We start from the raw sequence: 20,516 nt of genomic DNA, 5'->3' as shown, positions 1-20,516 counted from the left end.
TGCATAATAACCCTACCCACAATGACAATGCAGGGAATGGGGAACAAAATGGTAGCTCTATACCAGCAGGGAATTTCCCTTTCTAATTACTGAGTGCTATGAAAAGCATTTTCAAAAGCCAAACGTTAGCTTTTGTGCAACTGGATCAGGATTTTCTTTGCTATTCTCAATTTAATTTCAGGTGAAAATTAATTTTAATCCGCTTTTAATAATCAAAAGTAACTATGCAAGAAAAATTACAAAATACTGTCCAGCAAATATTGCTTGGGAATTTATTTAGCAAAATAATAAAAAAAAAAATTGTATAGGAAGTTCAACAGGTTACCAGTAATAATGGCTTCTTGAAATGTCTTGCTTATATAGGTATTCATTATATACTCACTTGTCTATACCAATTGAAATCAAAAATACCTAAGCTGGAAAATTCTGCTTCGCAGTACATGTAGGGTACCTTCACATCCTGTCCCTTATACAACCATGAGAAAAGTAAAGCGGAAAACATGATTTTCGTTTTTTCTCACAGCAACTGAAAAGGGGGGCAAAACAGAGCAGAAGGGGAGACGGCTGGAGATAATTTCAGAAAACAAAACTGCACAACTATACTGGCAAGTGGTGCGTTATTTCTAAATATATCCTTGAATTTGTAGTGCTTGATTAGTAAGTCAAGCTCCCGTAATTCAGTCCTATAAGTAAGTAGCTATCCTGATGCTATCTAGGATGGAAACATCCATACCATGGCTTGAGAAATAACCTGAGTCAGACGCGGCCTGTGGTGACACCGTATCTACTTCTGGCCGTTCTCTGGTGTCTCCCTGCTAGAGACACAGCAAAATGAGAGGCTGGGGAAAGGTCCTGGCTCCATGTAGAAGGGAAGAGCTCTCCTTATATCAAGGAAGGTCTCAGAACTAAAGGAGCAAGTCAGGGAAGGAGGGAGGCAGAGATAACCTTACCTCCTGCCAAAACCAAATCTCCTGGCTTTGTCTGCTGATTAAGATGACGGTCCTGTACAGCTACCAGGGCAATTCTGTCACAGAACAATTTAGCAGGTAAGAGATCATCCATAGAAGCATGACTCTTACAGCAATGATGACCACAGTCAGGAAATCCACACAGATGGTGGTGCAGGTGGCAGGCTGGGATCAGCACGAGTGGTTAACAGAAAGCTCACAGAACAGACAGGACTGAATACAAGTCTCACTGGTGGGACTGCTCACTGGGACAGTGCCTCAGAAAGCCTTTGAAAAATTATAGATATGTAGCGGATGAGCACTGTGATCCTCTCCGGCAGGGCTTTACATTAATGGAAGCAGACAGCGTTCAGATGATCATTAAGCAGAGGCTGAGGTGGACAGCAACCAATCGGAGAATATCAGGACATGGGGTGACACACCAGCAGAAATTCTGATGACTGAACTTGGTCCCTATGTCTGAAGAGATCCTTCCGTATAAGTACCTTCAGCTAGTGATATCCTTATAACCCCAGATTTCACAAACCAGGGATGAACAAGGTCTTTACATTGAAGAGATCCAGCATCCTGCTGGGTGAGACAAGTTCCTGGAGTTCTGCAAGAGCAGGTGTGAGGAAAAGCAACACTATATGGCTTTTTGGTCTGGGACTCCAAATAGTCTCAACAGGGTCAGGGAAAGAAGACTTCTTAAAGCTACATCCTAGCCAAACCTTGCAGTTTTCCGAGAAAACAGACCAAAGAAAATCCAAGCATTCTAATCAGAAACACATCTGCAAAGTCTCTTGAGTAAAGACTGGCATTGAAGCAAAACATCGGATATGTTCAGGATAAGAAGGTGTATTTTTCAGTTGTATGAGTCCTTGCATATCATTCTGAGGACATCACTACGGATTTCCATTCATGCCTGCAAAAAGTGAAATGACTAAAATCATCTACGAAGGTATGTTAGGATAAAGCACCAAAAGGCACCAGAATCAAAAGATGTGGTCATTTCCCTGAACAGCTCTTGCATCATTCTGATGTAGAATAAATACACAGTGATCAGATGACTAATGACCCTGGGTTGTTAGGTCATGAGAAAGACCTATCACAGCAAAGAGAATAATCAATTACAGCTGTTCAGGACAGCAATGGAAGTTGAAACAGTATCCCTTTGCAAACACTGAGAGGTCCCTATCATCATTGGAAAGAGAACAGTTGTAAAGGAGGAGGACTGTCCGGGTGGACTGCATCTGGGGCCGAGAAGGGTACACATGCAGTCTAGAATAATGAAAACTAAATATATCGTCACTTTGCTAATGCAAAATTGCCTTCTCAAGACAACCGGCACAGCAAGCATTACACTTAATCTGGTAGCAATTAATTGATCAATGAGTTGTGATGAGAACTGACTTCCCTCACTTGACTATAGAGCCTGGAGGAAGAATTTTCCCTACAACAGCCATTCATGAATGAGTCAGGCAGGTAAATTCCCGAATTTAAAAGAGCCTTTCTGAAGACATCTCTGAAGACACTGGAGGGGGAAAAGAAAAAAAAAAAAAAAAAGAAAGAAAGAAAAAAAGAATGAAAGAAGATCATTTAAATTTAATTGGAGATTTTCCACTGGCATATGTGTACCTTCCTCAAAAGTGCAGAGGACTGAGAGCAGGATTTTATTAAAGTAGAGAAAAGTCCATATAGCCTGGAGAAACTGTCAAGTTGCGCCACAGCCTTTATCGCCTTCGCGCACACCTTCACCCCTCCCTCCCCTGCTCCAAATCACCTGAAGGGAAAAGAAAGCATATTATGAGAAAAGACTTTCAATTACGGATATAATTCTGTACTCCTGTAGTCTAGCCATTGTAGTCTGGGAGCTGGCAGTGCTCATTTGGAGAGAAGTGTCACACTAAGCACGTTTCCCCGGAATAACCCTTCCTTTTAAAAGCCCTGTGTCATTGTGGGGGTAGCACGGTTGTCCAGATCCATAGCTATCGTGGTAAGGATTACGGGCAGTGATAGCTGAAGAAGTCCAGATCAGTGGGGAATACCTGATAAAAGCTTTGTAACCTGATGTGAAGTGGAAGTGCAAAGAACAGGCACTCGCTCTAAGGCCCTGTTGATTGGAACTGACACACTGAAGGTTTTCTGATGCTGCAGAGTGGCAAGTAACTACATCACAGGTAATTCTTGGAGCATTAATGAAGGATAATAGGAGCTAATGAGATAAAAGTGCTGATCTTTCTCAGTAGAGACACAAAGAATCTAGAGTAATTGATGAGTGCCTTAGATGAAGCTGGTAAATAATGAGGAGACAGAAAGGCAAATCTAGGAAGGAAAGACTGATAGCAAGATTATGAATGAAGAAAGAGATGCTGAACAGATGTTTCAATGAACGTGGAGCCTACATACATCTAGAGTTACAACCCGTGCCAGTTACCCTATGGTAATTGTAAAGCATCTGGCTGTTGCTGTCTTTCCTAAAATTTCTGGCCTAGGTGAGTTGCCATCTGAAGAAAGACTACGTAATGCTGGAATAACAATGAGTTAGGTAGATTACCTGAGCTGGAGAAAAGGTATGTTTGAAATACATTCCTTTAGGGTCACTAAGGTGGATATGTCCTCTTAAACACTGCCTAAGGGAGGAATATATTACTTCTACTGATCGACAAAAGAGAGTTAGTGGGATCTGCACTCCCAGAACCAGACTTTGTCTCTGAATGAAATAATTGCAAATACAAAACTGGCCTTGAATCTGGAAGCAATATCTGAGCAGAGAACCCTCAGAAGGCATCAAATGGTCCCAATCCCAAAAGGCCCACAAGAGGATTCCGAGTGCTGATGTGTCTGAAGAGCAGACTGGCATCTCCAAGGTAGAAACAGACAGTGCTTCCAGTGTCATTTTCTCTCTTTACTCCTTCACAGAGAGTGGAGCTGATTTGTTAAGTGTCCGTGCCAAATTCTAGGAAACAATTCTCTGATGGGCCTCTTCAGGAGCCTCTTAAAACCAGAAAGTCTTCCAGTTTAATGCTAATCCAAGGAGCAGAATAAACTAGTAGGTATTCTTTTTTAACAGGAGATTTAATTAGGCAATTCTGATACCTTACGATGACGTAGTCTGGCACTGCATAGGTAGACTGGATGCATTGGCAGACTGCAAAGCAGAGCAGAAATTAGACTTGAGATAAACTGACTTTGATAAGCCTTGGATCTGAAAAGGAGTCTGGAGTTTTAGCTAACGTATCTCAAGAGCCATCCTTCCTGGTTTTGGGGGATTTCTTGGTTTGTGGTTTAGTTTTTCGGTTTTGTTTGTTTGATTGTTTCTTTGGTTTTTGAGGTGTTGGGTTTTTTTTGGAAAGCAGAACTTGAAATATCAACAAATAAAATACTTGTTTAGGCACAGTCCTTTACAAAAACCATAAGCTCTTAACCGTGACACAATCATCATTTCAAGTCATTCTCAAGAAAGAGCATTTCCCCAGCAGGCAAAAAGGAAAAACTAGATATAAAGAGAATAAATAAGATTAGATTAAACAGAGAAAGAAGACTAAAAACTACACAGCCAGAAGCTAGATGATCTTTTCTAAAGCCAAGCAGAGACACAAGAAAAAGGGCAAAGAAAAAAAAAAAAAGCACAGAAGAGAAACTAAAGCCCAATAAATAAAGTAAAACCGAACTTAAAGTTTTAAAAGTGATGGTAGTGACATACCAAGAAAACCCTAACAAAAGGCACTCCAGCATATTTAAAATTAAACTGTCTGAGAGGAAGTCAGGGTTACACTGATCAATCTCCTACCAGCATAGGAACAAAGGCGGGCTGGGGGGAAGAGGTCTCGGGTTTGAGTGCTCAGGGTATGAATATTTAGCACAAGGGTATATCTAGGCAAGTTTTTTTATATTAAATCAATGGTTATAAATTTGTTTAAATTGATTCAAAGGTCCACGTAAAACAGAACGTGTCTGTACACGTGTCACACTACAGGCTGAGTGTAAGCGCACTGGACCACGTACGTACTAGAGAGTGGGTAGTGTTGTATATGTTGGCATCCATTCCGAACTCCAGTTATCAAAATACATTACTAGAAATACAAACACTTGTATCCAGGCAAGTCTTCAAAACCTCCAAGAGTGGAGACTGCACAGTCTTCTCTGGGCAATCGCTGCTGCTGCCTGACTGTTCTCGTAGAGAAGAAGTGCTTCCTTTTATCTGGTCTCACCCTACCTTGTTTCAGCTTGTACCTATTGACTCTCATCCTCCCAGCAACCACGGTGGAAGAGTCTGGGACACATAAATCCCAGAGAGCTTTCACAGAAAGCCTCTTAGCTTTTTCCCTATTACACGATAAACCAGGAAGCTACATGAAAACTCACAGAGTTGAGATAAGCAAGTTGTCAACAGAAGTAAAAGCCTAGGCTAAGAAACCGAAACCCATGTTCGTTCAGTAGTGATCTATGTTACATTGCAAGCAAGTACAATTTAATATTTATTTCCTCTTCGTAAATGCATGTTAGCTAGTACTTCAAAGATCCACTATAATAAAACACATAACAAAGCAGTATTCAGAAATTTCTTATATTTTCTGATTTTGGCTGTGCAATTTTATAGTTTCAATAATTCTAAAAGACACGGCAACTACGTATATAATGAGCTGAGGGAGTACCCAAGGTATAACAAGCTAACATTTAATACATGCAAAAAGTGGGAATTGTTACAATATAAAAAAAATTGCCTCATTCATAACAAGCCCAAACCAGAACATACGAAATAAATGTAAAGGAAGGGTACAAAATCCCCTACAAGGTCAGAATCTAGTTTGTTTTTCCTACAGCCTCATCAGTAGCAAATAAGCATTATCACAGAGCTGTTTCTCTTCTGCAAGTTCCTGGGCCTCATCACGCTTAAAATGAGGAGCTTGCAGAAGTGATTATCTTTTACTGGCTGAAGCAAGACATAACTATCTCCTGAGACAATTTTTAACCAAAACCTTGACAATAAGTGGTTCAGGTTTCTCCAGTGTACCGAAGATTTTTGTACTTAGTCTCATTCAAAGTGTTCACATTTTCCAATCAATGCTAGAACTGACTGTGATAGGTACCTTTTTTCTTTTTTTAAACTACTATTTAATCCCCGAGTATCATCATATGTAAGTCAGAGAGTTCTAGAAAAACGTGTGAAACTTTTCATCAAGGGCAATCAATTCCACCCTACAGGAATGGTGAACAGGAATGGCGAACTTGAGCTTGTTTTACCATTATAAAATTATTTATTTTTTCTGTCTAGAATAATATATGCAATCATTCTTATAGAAAGAAAATTCAGGAATAATTTAGCAAATGCAAAAGACCAGGAGACTTAAATTTTACAGCCTCAGAATTCATCGTTGCCTTCTCAGTCTCCAAATCATATACCCGGCATATTCTGATTCTTTCCTATTTAACATACTCCTGTAATTTTAGCATTGGATCATGAATTTAATGACTATGCACAGCTATTTCACGTTGATTTCTCTCCTGCTGATGGCAGAACCACTGATCAATATTTTGGAAAGAGAATTGTCATTTAGAGGTTTGGATGCAACTGCATTCCCCACCACCACCCCTTTTGGGGGGTACAGCATCTGTTTCTCTTTGAAACCAATGGAGACAGCTTTGTATTCTTTTCTGTTTGATAAATGTAAAGTAGGTATATAATGTCATGGCCACATAATTACTAGGTTCAAAGCCACAAGTAAATAGCTAGCATCCATTCTTCCCCCACCCTATCCCCCCATCACATGCCACTTGAGGATTATGTTTCCTCCTTGTAATGTCTCAGCCCTCCTTTGTGAAAACCCCGAAGAATTTTTAAAATTTGAAATTTTAATTAGGTAGGAACATTGTTTTCATTCACTAGTATCAGGAAGTTTTACTAAGAAACCTAAACTATGTGGTTTCACTATGAACTGGAAATTCATCCCCCCTGATTTCCAAACCATTGGTGATCAAACATTTCACATCAAATCAGAGTAAAAATGCATTACTTCCATATGCTTATAAGCAGTAAGATGAAAGACTCAGTTTTAGTGATAAGATGCTGGTAAAGATGTGGAGAATACAAAAATGAGCAAGTTACGTGGAAGCTCCAAACACTTATTAAACAAAATTACATCATTTCACACATCTCAGAATAAGCCATTTACTAAGTAGTCTGTTGTGCTTCTATTGGGATACAGGTTAAAAGAAAAATCCTAGTCGAGTGCAACATCAAGGTTACATAAGCATAGTTTAATTTTTAATATAAAAAGCTTAATAAATAATTGCATTAATTAATATTTTTAAAAATACAAACTTATATATACTTATATATCCATAAACTTATATATATATGCTTATAAATACAAGAACTAATAAATCATGAGACATGGCTAAAAGCCTTTTAGGAAGCCTTGCTTCTTTCAAAATGCAGTATATCAACTGTTTAAAAAAAGATGTAAGATTTCTATACAATGCTGGAACACAGCAATCGAGCAACTGCTTTTTGAAAAGCCTTGTAAAATACCTTTTAATCTAAAAGCTTTGGTAAGCACATCAGTCAGCTAAACAGCACCAAAAGAATTGGTGACCAGGCAGCACGTCTTCGAAAACAAAGGCGATGTTTGCAGCTATTGTTTCAGGGTAAACCTAGAGAAGGACTCAGAATAAAGGAGGACTTACCTTACTTATTTCACTTCTACTCCAATTTTCCTTAAATGTTTTCTTCTTCAGCTCACGTCCCTAGCTTTTATAAATGTCATACTTTTAATGAAATCACTCTTGCTACCACCATGCCTGCTTATGTTCTTACATTTGCTTTGCACTGGTGGGTCATTAAATTCAGTGACCTAAACTAAGAATTTCTTGATTCACTCTAGAGCAAAGAAAGTCAAAAGGACCCCTCCAGGAACATTACCACGATGAATGCATTTAACACTAAACTATCACAAAAATAGCAGACATAAGAATCTAACTGATGATGCCAAAAACGATACAGAGAAGTGTCTGATTTTGAGTCTTTATGACTCAGTTTATCACTGTACATTAAGAAAAGCAGGTCGTGTTTGCACACAATATTTTATATTGACTGTTTAATTGTCGAATACGCATTTATAAAGTCCACAAATAGCACCAAATTTTGGAGGAATGATGAGCACTTTGAAGGATAGTATTGTAGTTCAGAACTTTCTTGTTAAATTGAAGATGCAGTCAAGATGAAATTCAGTAAGACAAGTACAAAGCTCTACCCTTAAAAAGAACAAAATGCACAGACAAAGAATGAGGAATCACAATGTAAGCAGCAGTACATGCAGAAAAGCATTTAGGACTTTATCGTGGACCTCCTGTACACTACTGAGGTGTTCCTGCAATAAAGGCGAGTTGCGTACGCTTAGAGGATTCTGCATGAAGACAAGGGAAGCAATTATGATACTCCAAAGGATTGTTGCATCTAAATTCTATATGATTTTATGCTGAGGGTCCAGATTGACTATTGTGTACAATTCTGGGGAATATAAATAAGACTGAACTCTCAACTTCATTGCAGAAACAGCAAAACTGAAAAAAAATGCCCTACAAGGAAAATATGAAAATTTTAATAAGAGACAGGTAGAGACCGCGTGGGATTGGAGAGAGAATAAGGGAAACATCAGAATAACCGTCTCATAAAATATCAAGAAAATTCTTAATTTAGGAAGATTATCTGATAAAACAGGAATTTAACCATTATTAGCGAAGACTCAGTTTAGATGTTAGTAAAAGCTCTATAAAGTTTTCCTTAAATTTTCTGTAAAATATATTTAAGTGTTTAAACAGACCACTTGGAGAGGTGAATCTTTTGTTGTTGTTGAACACTTCTTCAGAACAGATTCCGAAAACACCCACCAAGAATTTTCTTGGAATATTTACTCTTCCTCGTAGAATGAAGAAGATAGATGAGATGAGGTTCAGCACTAAATTTCTATTATTCTACATTATTTACCAGACTAAATCTTTTATATTACATACATATGTTGATTCAAATGGCCTGTATAGATACGGTTCTATAGTCAATCAGTGCTTGATTGTTGCCCTCGTGTATCATTTGCCTTCAAACAATTTGCAGACTGTTGCTAGACATCACAAAAGAGAAAGACCAGCATGACAACAGTTGGAAATGGCTTGCATAAAAAGGCCAATGGGACATGATATCCAAAGCTTTCAGAGTGCCCCACCGCACCCCGGAGTTGTACAATTACCACTGGCGTAATTAAGAGCCCTACTATTATATCCCCAAACTTCTGTGACTGAATTTGGCATCTTTAATTCCCCAACCGTATTTAATTTAGCTATTTAACATATGTTTGCTCATTTGTGGGACAACAATACGATTTGTTTATTTTAAAGCCAAATTGTGCCCTGGGTGTGCTACAAGGACAAAGAGGAAGAAGTTTGGCTGCATTAAATAAACACACAACAGTAAAATCAGATTTAAAAGTCTCGGTTTTCTCAGAGGGAAACAGATTTAGAATGGTGGAGTCCAACGTACGCTTCCTTAAAGGTCTCTAAGCACCCCCCCACCCCCCCCCCCCCAAAAAAAAAACACAAACCAAAAACCAGAAAATAAATACCTGTTCCACCAAGAATTTTAACAGCTGTGCTATTTATAGGATCAAGACCCTGCCGCTTGATAATTAATGAAGTTTGACCACACCTGCTGACTTGCAGAGTCAAACGAGTAAATGAGCCATGAGGCGGCTGTGAAAGCAGAGCAAAGGCCCTGCAGGGCCAGCTCATGGCAGCCGCTTCCTGCGCCCTCATCCTTGGCGATGGGCTGCAGCTTGAGTGCGACCACTCAAACCCATGTTTTTCCATCCTGAGTGTACCACGTCCATCACTGGGATGTTAGTCCTTATTTAACACCTTGCTGCTCTAGCCCTGGCCCCTCTACAGTACTTTGAGGCATGACACCTGTTGCTCAGTTCAACACTCAATAGCTGTGCAAAGCAGAAGCCACAGCCCCAGTGGGATCTTCACCCGAGTACAGAGCACGGGGTTCAGTTTTTCCCCATGAAAAACAGTGCAACCCACACTTCATGATTTGAAAGTGGCACTCCCGGCCTTGAAAACATGGCGTTTCACAGTCTCTGAGGCACGGAGGGAAAGCATGTGTCTTACTCGGTCAACTTTCATTTCTTTAGATCCTGGTTATACTGCAAAGTCTTCTAATAAGAATGAAGCACTTTGCTTCACGCAGGGCATTCGTGTGCTTCACTTTGACTGTTTGAATGATAACTGTGTCTCCTCATGGAGGCAGAGGCTTAGGCCAGTAGTCCAGAAGTAGCATTTAGTCTCTTGCCACTATTAAGGAATTTTCACTGAGTTCTGCCCCACCAGGTAATTCATTGAATTCATTCTCCATCTGAGCACAGGAAATACGTAACTGCAAGTGGCGTGCAAGTTATCGTACACACAGCTTTTTCTTACTCTGCACAGCTGTTTAGACGCTGTCAGGATCTCCACCTTATAATAAAAACACAGTGCAAACCCTTGGACTAAACATCTTTTTTCCTCCTCTAGTTACTAGCACCTAGCCATGAATACAAGAGGCACCGGTATTTATCCCCGTAAGCATTCATTGGGTACTAAATAAGAACCTTAAATCTGTCTCAGCACAGGCAGAGCTGGCAGGCACTATCTGAATGAACTTCAGTTAATTGTGCTAATGGGGGATGAGCACAATGAGTTCAGTTTGTGCCACAGAAATACAAATTCAGTTCTGCATAAAATTTGAAACTCTCATCTGCCAATTAGAATACTGATTTCAGATTGGAATCCATACAATAAAGCTAATTACACGATCCTCCCTCCCCTGAGATCCGACGGGCTTTTTTTGGATCTATACAGAATTTTCAATTTTCAAAATTCCTCTGTACTTCAGCAAAGCTTAGCGAGTTTCTCACTACGTTATAAATCAGACGTATGCCTGGCCAGAAGGGCAAAACTCAGGCCAAGTCCTTCCTATTAGCCACAGCTATAGAGACATTAACAACTGAAACACAGAAATGAATGGTAACAAGTTTCTTTTAAAATAGATGTTCTACTTCTTAACAGTAGCCGATGCTTTAATGCTAGTTCATCCTTTAAAAAAACCAAAACTGTCCATATGAAACAGATTTCTCCCAAATAATACGAGGAAATTGTTTCATTAAGGAAGATGGACTTAGTCCAGCTTCAAATAAATTCTCACTTATTCTAGATCTTCTTACAAAATGTATGAAAACCAGAAAGAGCCCTCTAGGCAAACTCAGTATGAAAACAGGGCAAATACGTATTGAGTTTGTGTTTGAGTCTGCAAAAACCAGAAGATGCTTCAGGAAGAGATGCTAGGATTAAGTTGATTTTATCTCCTTGTAGATCACCAAAATTAGAATTTTTCAGCATTTCCCTTGAAAACATAGAAATGCTTCTTTGAGGCAAGTGAAATCTTCTATCTATAAATCATTATTTAAATTATTATCAATATTATTACCTATCCTGTAAATTATAATTTTTTAACAATATTTCTAAATTTGGAAAGTCAAATAACGAACAATACCTCATCTGAGATTCAACAAACAACAAATCTACATGATTTCTACCTACTTTAATAAATATGTGTATTCTCAGTTTCCAGAATTCCTTTCATGCAATGTGATCTTGAAATAGCTGGAAATACTATTTTGTGAATCATCGCTCTGGATTCTGATCCTTTTAATAACGATAAACAACATTTCATCCCACTGAATGTGTTCATTAAGTAAAGTACTACTGAGCATCAATAAAACAGCAGAATCTAATTTATGACTGATAAAACAGTCATTACAGCTGTGGCAAACGCACTTCTCAGAGGCATAATCTACATCTGAATGGACAAAAATATCTAGGCAGAGAAATACAAAAAGCAAAATGTGAATAAAACAGTTTTCATATTCACTTTGGATAACAAATTCAGGTGTCCTAGGCTCTAGTTCAAATAACTGATGCTCGTGTTTAAGTGTAAGTACGTGGGACGCCAAGGTGAAGTTAGGGTACAAAAGCCTAGACTTCTTGAAGGGTTTGCTCAGAATATAAAATATGCTATGTTGTTCTTATGTCAACATCCAGAAATATTTATGCTTACTTAAGCATACTCAGCATTCTGCTGTGCAAACAACATCTCTCTCTGAGCCAAGCATACAGTAAGGAAGACTCCTAGAGCCACACGCCAGGGAAAGTTCTCTCACCTGAAAAGTTCCCGCGTGGTCTTCTTCTTTGTCACCTTCTTTTCCTTCCTTGAGAGCAATCAACGTGAATCCTCGAAAGTAAGCAGGAGTGGCAGCAGAAAGAGTCACTGAGATATAATAAACAGAGAAATAATGAAAATATAATATTAATTGTGAAATCAGCCACCTGCATATCATTGCACAGTTCAACTTGAAAGATGTGTGCTTTATTAACAAAAGCTAGAGCACTAAAAACATGGATCAAAGCCAGCCAGAATACAAAAATGTTCAGTCCAACTTTCCGCATAAACCGAAAAACACTGGCATGATATGAAATACCTCCGCTATTTTTTTCCCCACACGCACAGACCCTTTTTTTTTTTCTTGTTTTTTAAATCAGATTGCTAATCTGCTCAGATCTACAGGAGGGTTATTTTCTTGTTGGTTGGGGGCAGGGACACACGTGTTTAGGGGGTTTTGTGGTGGTGTTTTTTTTTAATGCGAGGGAACATCTCCTAAATATTTGGCGTCAGCTTTTGTCCTGCTCTAAGCATAGACAAGGATCTAGGCATTTCAGTACAGAGAAAGTTTATTTAACTGTAAAGCAAGATGATCATATTGTCTGCTCCAGCTCAGCTACACTCAACACAGTACTCCAGCTGATGCTCCAAAACTATCCTTCTTCTCCTTTAACCTCAGGGCAGAACAGCAAACTCATGACTGAAGCTGACTTAGAGATGGGGATCAGTCTCTTCTCCCAAGTAACACATGACAGGAGAAGCGGAAATGGCCTTAAGTTGCACCAGGGGAGGTTTGGACTGGATATTAGGAAAAATTTCTTCACCAAAAAATTTAGCAAACATTGGAACAGGTTGCCCAGGGAAGTGGTGGAATCGCCATCCCTGGAGGTATTTGAAAGACGGGTAGAGGTGGTGCTTAGGGACATGGTTTAGTGGTGGTTTTGGCAGTGTTAGGTCGATGGTTGGACTCAATAATCTTAAAGGTCGCTTCCAATCTAGACAATTCTATCATTATATGACCTCTAGAGATTGTGCTGCCAGCTCCGATTGCAAAAGCACCCAACACACTAGCAAAACCCCCTTCTTCACACACCAGTCCTGACCAGGAAGGAGTCATTGGATCCACCAGCAGAGAACAATAATGTAATGCTGGCTAATCTGATTTCACCATGCTCAGCATCAGGATTACATCCCTCATTTTCTGCTAGTGCAAGATACCTTTGTATGGTTTTTCTGTTTGCCATCATCAGTACCTGAGCACCACTCAGCAACACTTGAGTTATGTCAGCTGTGGCGCTCTCAAACACTATCAGAAAGATGGAATAAGGCAGAGCTTTGAGGCAGGACTTTTGGAGGAGTTTTAAAATTACTGAACCCTTTTCAACAACTTAGAGGAGTCCTTTTCTGAAACAGAGGTAAATTTTAGGGAAAAAAATCTTTTTGAATTAAAGGAAGAGACAGAAAACTGGACTACTAATACTTTTAAGGAGCTTTTACTTTAAGCATAATGCAGACGGCATTGCTTGTACTACACTATTGTTGCACTCTCAACCCCTGACTGGCACAATAGAAACTGAAGACCACCCAGAGTTTTCGTGAGCAAACTGCAGCTACCAATGCCGCTTCATAGAAGAGTATTCACAAGAGAATCCCTCTCACACAAATAGGCCATGAGGAGTTGAAACACATTACTAAAAATGACAGATTGCCCTTAAAAGATATGGATTTCAAAATATGTCCAGAGTTCTTTTGGAACACGTGGAGAGCTCTTTGATCTAGAAATTCAAGCGTAGAAAAATATAAAACAGGATATTTGAACATTTCTAGTACCACACAGCTGTATTTGGGTGTAAAATCCATCGTGTTTGTACAAATACATATTTTTTTTCTACGTGCAAAAAGCAAGATTGGAGAGATACGCAAAAGGTTAAAAATTGAAATGGAAGTGCCGTGTTTAGACTGTACACCTGCAAACACCTGTGCAAACAGAGAGCAGCGATGGGTGTAATAGCAAGTCCCCCACTCTCAAGATTTTCAGCACACGTTCCATTCCATGGAACCTTATTACAGGTTAAACCTCATCGTTTTGGGGGAGAAAGAAATTTTCACATTTTATGTACAGGAACCGAGTAGTAGCATAATAGCATTAAAATTTCTGATTATGTTTCTAAGTATTGCTCCAGTTCATTAATTCGTTATCTGCCCAATAATTAGTATTATTAGCCCAATTTTTCAAACTTTTGCAGCTCTATTTAAATGAAAATCCACAGCCAGCCTCTCAGTTGCAGTAATTGAGAACAGCACACTGCTGAACTCAAGGATGAACGCATTACACTTGCTTGAACACTCAGAAACTAATTGCCATAACGGTCTTTTACATGCAACAAATTTTTCCATATATTATATGTAATTCAAAAGTCTGAATCACTATGAGTAAAAGGTTACACCAGAGATACTTAAATACTTATGCCAGCAGACAGAGAATCCAGCTGTGAACTGACTCAACAGTTTTCATCATTTTCCTCACAAATTTACAGATCAAACCAAACAGTTTTCAAAATCCCAAACAAAACACCTACCTATAAAATAGAGGATATCTGAAATGCTACAAAAGCCATGAGGAAAAAAAAAATAAATAAAAGAAAAAAGAGGAAGGTAATTCCAAAGCCTGACTCATAGTTTTTGAATGCCTGGGGTTGGCAATACTCATGCTGTGGTTGCACAGTCGTTTTAACCCAGAATAAATCCATGCTTCCTCCAACATGAGGGATCCTGCCCTCCCCCCATCCCGCCCTGCTCGTACAGCAGCCACATCCAGGCAGCTGTGCTGTCAGCTGAAGGAGGGAACACATCCAGCTGAACAGTCAAACAAACCAAAAAAACCCCAAGCGGAGAGTTCAGCTGGGTCCAGTCCCCGAGTGGCTGCTCTGTGCAGACCCAGGAGCTCTTCTGCCAGCGATGGGGACACCCGGAGACAAGTGAGGGGCCGGGAGGGTGATGACCCGCAGGAGCAGAGTGGGATTTTAGTGGCCGTGCAAGCTCAGCTCAAGAATACCAAGATGAATGCGTGCTTTGGTCACCCCTGACGGAGCTAGGCGAGAAGAAACGCTAACACCTTAACTGAGAAGAGTTCTGTCAGTTCTCTGAACTACCCAGTGTGCTCAGATAAGACGGCAGTGCAAGGCTTTATGGGAGGCACTCCTAAATACCGAGCCCTGTTGTGGAGATGGTTCTGCAGTCACTGGCTCTGGACGGACTGTTTCAGCGCAGAAGGCGGCTGGCAGTGCAGAGGCAGCAGTGGGAAGCTGTCAGACTACATCTGGTTTTCACAAGAGATAGCGGCTCCTCGTTGCGTAAGAGTTGAGAGCTTTCCTTCTCGGGCTAAACTCTGCCATTTTAAAGAACAGCTGAGTATTGCTCACACTGTGTTCACATTAATTAACATTCACCAAACAATATGAACTTCCTGTAAAAATCAGTTACATCTCAGTGCATGCCTCAAAGTTAAGCATTTTATTTTAAAAGGAAGATTACATATCAACAGTCGCTTTTGTCTGTTTCCATCCCCTCTGGCAAATCTCTAATTACTTTACAAGTTCCACTTTGGCACACACCTTCACCACACTCCACTTTCCCCAGTGTCCCCAGCTAAAGGCGGGGTGATCAAAGCAATTGCGCCTTTGGTTTCAGGCAGAAAAATCTGACTTTCCACATCCTACGCCACAGCACGTCCTGTGTTGTACACTGCACAAGTACCAACAAATGCACTTTTAATATCTAGTTTTATCCATAATTTGTGAAACATGAGAATCGGTAAAATATTTACAGAATGAGGATTTACTTATAAAGTACAAAAAAAGTGCGTGTGTGTTGGAGGGAAGAAAGAAATGGAAAGAAAAAGATTCAATATTCCTTAGAAGTCCTCAAACTAATGCAATGGGGAGTGTAACGTTAACTGAGCTTGTCCTTGAAAACTGAGAAGGTGAACAGACTTACAAGTGGAAATTCCATTAAAAACAGAAACAGCATCTACATGGAAGGCATATCTAAGCACTAGACTGGCCAAAATCTCATTTTCCTTATCAGAATAACAATTTCAGAAAATTATGGAGGAAGCTATATACATTGCATGTTAGCTCATGAAATGGACATACCTCTGCCTTTTTTTAGGAGCAATTTCATTTTTATTTCTAATAGGATGAAACACCCAATTTTTCATGGAAATCTCATGCAATCATTGATCTAAATCTACAAATCAATAAAGCTAGGAGGACTGAGTACTTTCAAGGATCATTACCCCGTAACACCATCTAAACTTAAGGCTCGTTTGTGCCTTTTGAATGCGATGGGAACTTTGACCTTCGGTGGAAGCAAGAGCAGCTACATCAAGGTCTGAGTTAGCCAGCAGGTAGGAGAGGACCTCAACCCCAGGATGGTGCGCCCGCAGACCTGGTACTATGGGAAGACGTGACCACCGCATGCCTTTGGCTGCCTGCTCCACAAGGGAAGAGGCAACAACATCACAGCCTGAAAGACCAGGCAGATAAAGGCCACTTGCAGGCTACAGCACCAAGAGCCTCAAATAAGATGTTAGAAATCAGTCACATCACCTCTCCTGAGGGACACCACAAAGCCCATAGCCATTGTTATTTTGTAAGACATTAGGGAGAAAAGGAGGATGGCTCCTCAGCCCTGCTACTATCTCATTTTTAATTGTCTGAGACAGAAGAAAGTGCCTTTATTTACTGCTGCCAGTGTTTGCAGACCAGAGGAGGTGCATACCCATGCAAAGAGGTTATTCGGTGCTCAGGGCCATTTTCCTCTATCACAGCTCCAGGTAGGTGGAAAACCATATACACGGATCCACCCAGGATTTCCCCTCTGGGCAAAGAGATCCTGATTCATCTAAAGGCGAGTAACTACAGGAAAGCCATGAAAATTTTCCCAAAGACAAATGGCAGCTGTGAACTGTGGTCTTCTGATTCCCACGTGGCAAGGGTGCTGTGATGTTTCCTCCAGACGTTGCAGCTTGAGGGTCTTACATGTGTGCCATGCGAACCAACGATCGAGAGAGTCACAAACATAAATGGATGCCTCTATACTGTCAATTTGGTGGAATACCACATTTGTACGTACGGTTAGTTCCTGCATTAGCCACCTTGCACAAACACTAGTTTATTCCGGGAGCCCGCGAGGGAATGTGCCAAGGATCCAGACTGCATTAAATCAAACAGGGGCCATGGAAACAGGCACGTTTGGCTCCAATGCAAAGGAGGTTGTGCAAATCTTCTGCAGTGTTGTACACACAGTAATTTACATATAAAAACCCCACAGACCTGCCACAATCCTGCATTTTTTTATCATTAGTTGGATTTTCTAACCTTTGTATAAAACAGTAATGAAGTTCCAGTTGTACTGCAGAATTTCCTTTGAAAACGAGCTCTTGACGCTTTCTGTAATGCAGTTAGTTTTAACTATCACCATAAATAATGTATATGTCATGGTAGCATTCGCTTAAGTTCTTCCAACCATTCAGAAAGTGTCCTTAAAGGGCTATTCTAGATAAGCTTATATGTCATCTGAATAATTCAATCTCAAATACCAAAAACTTGGGCACATATTTTGGTCTGTATTTTATCTTTTTACTATTAGATGTAATTTTCTCACTTCCAAGAACCTACAATATACTGATGTGATTTTATTAATTGAGTTCCTAATGCCAAGACCTAACACATCCACAAAATTAGTTTTGCTAATTCATCTGGGAGTTTCTTTCCCTTACATTTCCATGTAATAGAAACTTCTTTGGTAGATGACCGAAAATATTCAATAATCCTTTCACAGAAGTAAATTCCAAAACTTTTTAAAAACATTCACTTTTGTGACCATCGAAGAACTTGACAGTTATCTTTATCCTGCTTAGTAGATGTATCAAACTGACGTGCAACGTAAAATCTTTCAGACTCAAGGTACCAATCCTAATGTCTGGAATAGTTAACCGATTTGTGGGAAATGTGCATTTCCTCACACCACATTAAAATAAATCAATTCTCAAGGAAAAAAAAAATAATCAAAAAAATCATGCAAATTTACAGGCTGGTGCCCAACACTAGTTAATCATTGCTGCAGATTTATTTCTCACCCGTTAAGAGATGATGATGATTATGCTACGCACACGCTTTTTTCTCCCTATCTCTACCAAGATTCCCATGTTCATGCAATGGGAAAACACTGCTCTTTACACTGAATCTAAGGAAGATCAGAAGAAACACTAAGAAGAAACTCTCAAAATTTGTTTTCCAAAGTGATGCCTATAAAGTACATTAGTTATGGTACCTAAAAATGTCCAAACTCTTTTCAGAGTGCTTTTAAAATACAAAGTTAACGGTATACTCCGAGAAGGTTTGTTTCCAAAGGCATTATATGGTGAGGCAGAAAAAGTGACCCAAAACTGCCTTTGTCCATTAATTAGAAAAATACGCTGAAATGTGCTTTGGAAGTTAATTTCAAGGATTGTGTGTGAAATGCTCAGTGGAGAACGAATGCCTCCATCTCTTATTTGCAGTGGTCATTAGCACCGTCTCTGCCTCTTTCCTGTTGGAACCATCTGTTCATTTCCCCCGAAAAAAAAAAAAAGGGCGGTGGGATAAACATAAGTGGAAAATGTGGGAAGTTGGCAGTGTGCTGCATCACTGTTTGCCCATATGCTAACTCATTTTATTAACATCCATATTTCAGGGCAAGAACAATTAGCCCCGAGTTTCCTCTCCTTCCTGCTGAATGTTAGAGCTTCTCCTGTTCACTGGGGTATATTTAAAGGGATAGGAAGAAATCCTATAGAAGTAGGTAAATGGGGGAAGAGCGTGTGTTTTGTATCGCATCAACTTGTGATCTTGTGCTAGCGCTGAGCCGGCAGAGAGGATTCATAAAAGGAAGGAAATTCCTCTTAATACCGAGTTAATGTTTGAGAGTAAAGTGATACTGTGAAATCCAACTCCCTCTCACTTGTCATGAAAGCATCCCCAATAAAGTAATGCGTGGGCGTATATTACCCTGTCTTAACCCACACAGTCACACACACACACACCAAAAGGGATACCGAGATGACAGGCAGAGACACGTTATAGTTTCAGAGACACTTGTCCTGACCATTATCGTTAGCATGGGAAGTAGAGGATGGCCAACTTACCCCGGTAACTGTTTCCAGGCTTGTAAAATTCCGGATCGCCCTCCACCCTGAGGCTAAATTCATTATACCCTTCCCTCCGGGTGCCTTGGGCTCGCAGGATCCGACTGCAATATCCCTCGGATTTCGCGGCTTTCTCCAAGCTTTCGTCAGAAAAACCCTTCGCCACCAAGGGGAAAGTCAACGCCAGAAGCCGCAGGGCTAGCGGCTGCAGATGCGCTCCCATCCTCGGAGCTCGGCACAACTTTTTATCGTCGGGGCGGCGGCGGTGCCTGGGAGCCCGGCGGCGAGGGGTGCCGGGCCGGGGGGGGGCCGGGGGGCGGGCAGGGCAGCGCGGGCAGGGCGGGCTCGGTCAGCCCCGGCCGGCGGCGGCCCCCAGCGTGAGGCTGCCAGGTCGGAGGGACCGGCTCGGCGGCTGCCGGGGAGAGGGAGGGGAAAAGCAGGGAGGGGGCCGAGAGGGAGGGGAGGGGAGGAGAGAGGCAGGGAGGGAGGGAAGTCTGATCTTGCCCAGATCCCGAAGTGAAGTGCTGTTTTGTTTCAGAGCGTGTGATTAGCAGCTCGGTAATGTTTATTTAGGCGAGCTGGATTCACAGGGTTCGGTGGGAGCGGAGCACGGGGGACGCTGCCGTCTCCTAGACATCCAGCGCGGCGGCGGGGAGAGCTGCTGCCGCTTGGGCTAAGCCCACAGACCTGAAATTAATCACCCGCATTCCCGCCAAAGTCTATAGTTACTGTAGGGATAACAAGGCTCAAAGAATTTCCCGACACCCCCCGACCCCCCATCTTTCTCCAAACCAGCAGACACGGTAAACATTATCAACTAAATCAGCGCAGACAGACCGCGACAGCCGCTTGCTCTCTGCACACTTGACAAGCGAGGAGCATCGGCTGCAGCTTCTTGGGTGTAAGCGTCTCGAGTACCACAGAGGAGAGAGATGCAGAGAGGTGGATGTGCCAGAAACATGAGATTCATCTCTACATCAGCCCGCAACAGCGCGTATCGGAGTTGCAGGCTATGTAAGCGTACATGACACACACACACAACAGCTGGGAACAGAGTCCACCTACGTGAACACAGGAGGTCTGCTCTGAGACTTGGAAAAATGCAAACAGATGAAAGCAAGAGAAAGCA

The 20,516-nt window shown here is 40.9% G+C and overlaps 1 protein-coding gene across 1 annotated transcript in view; it reads right to left on the bottom strand.

Moving 5' to 3' along the window:
- SPON1 (spondin 1) overlaps window positions 1-19,768 on the bottom strand; it is a 201,553-nt gene extending 181,785 nt beyond the window's left edge. The window contains exons 1-2 of the mRNA XM_063332892.1: window positions 19,388-19,768; window positions 12,200-12,306 (exon numbers count right to left, since the gene is read on the bottom strand). Of these exons, the coding sequence (XP_063188962.1) occupies window positions 12,200-12,306; window positions 19,388-19,610 (330 nt within the window). The 5' untranslated portion in view covers window positions 19,611-19,768. The remainder of the gene's footprint in view (window positions 1-12,199; window positions 12,307-19,387) is intronic.
- Between the last annotated feature and the right edge of the window lie 748 nt (window positions 19,769-20,516).

The sequence above is a fragment of the Chroicocephalus ridibundus genome, chromosome 4, assembly GCF_963924245.1.
Source record: "Chroicocephalus ridibundus chromosome 4, bChrRid1.1, whole genome shotgun sequence".
Taxonomy (NCBI): domain Eukaryota; kingdom Metazoa; phylum Chordata; class Aves; order Charadriiformes; family Laridae; genus Chroicocephalus; species Chroicocephalus ridibundus.
The sequence above is the reverse complement of the archived record's forward strand: the minus strand, read 5'-3'. Positions and strand labels throughout refer to the sequence as shown.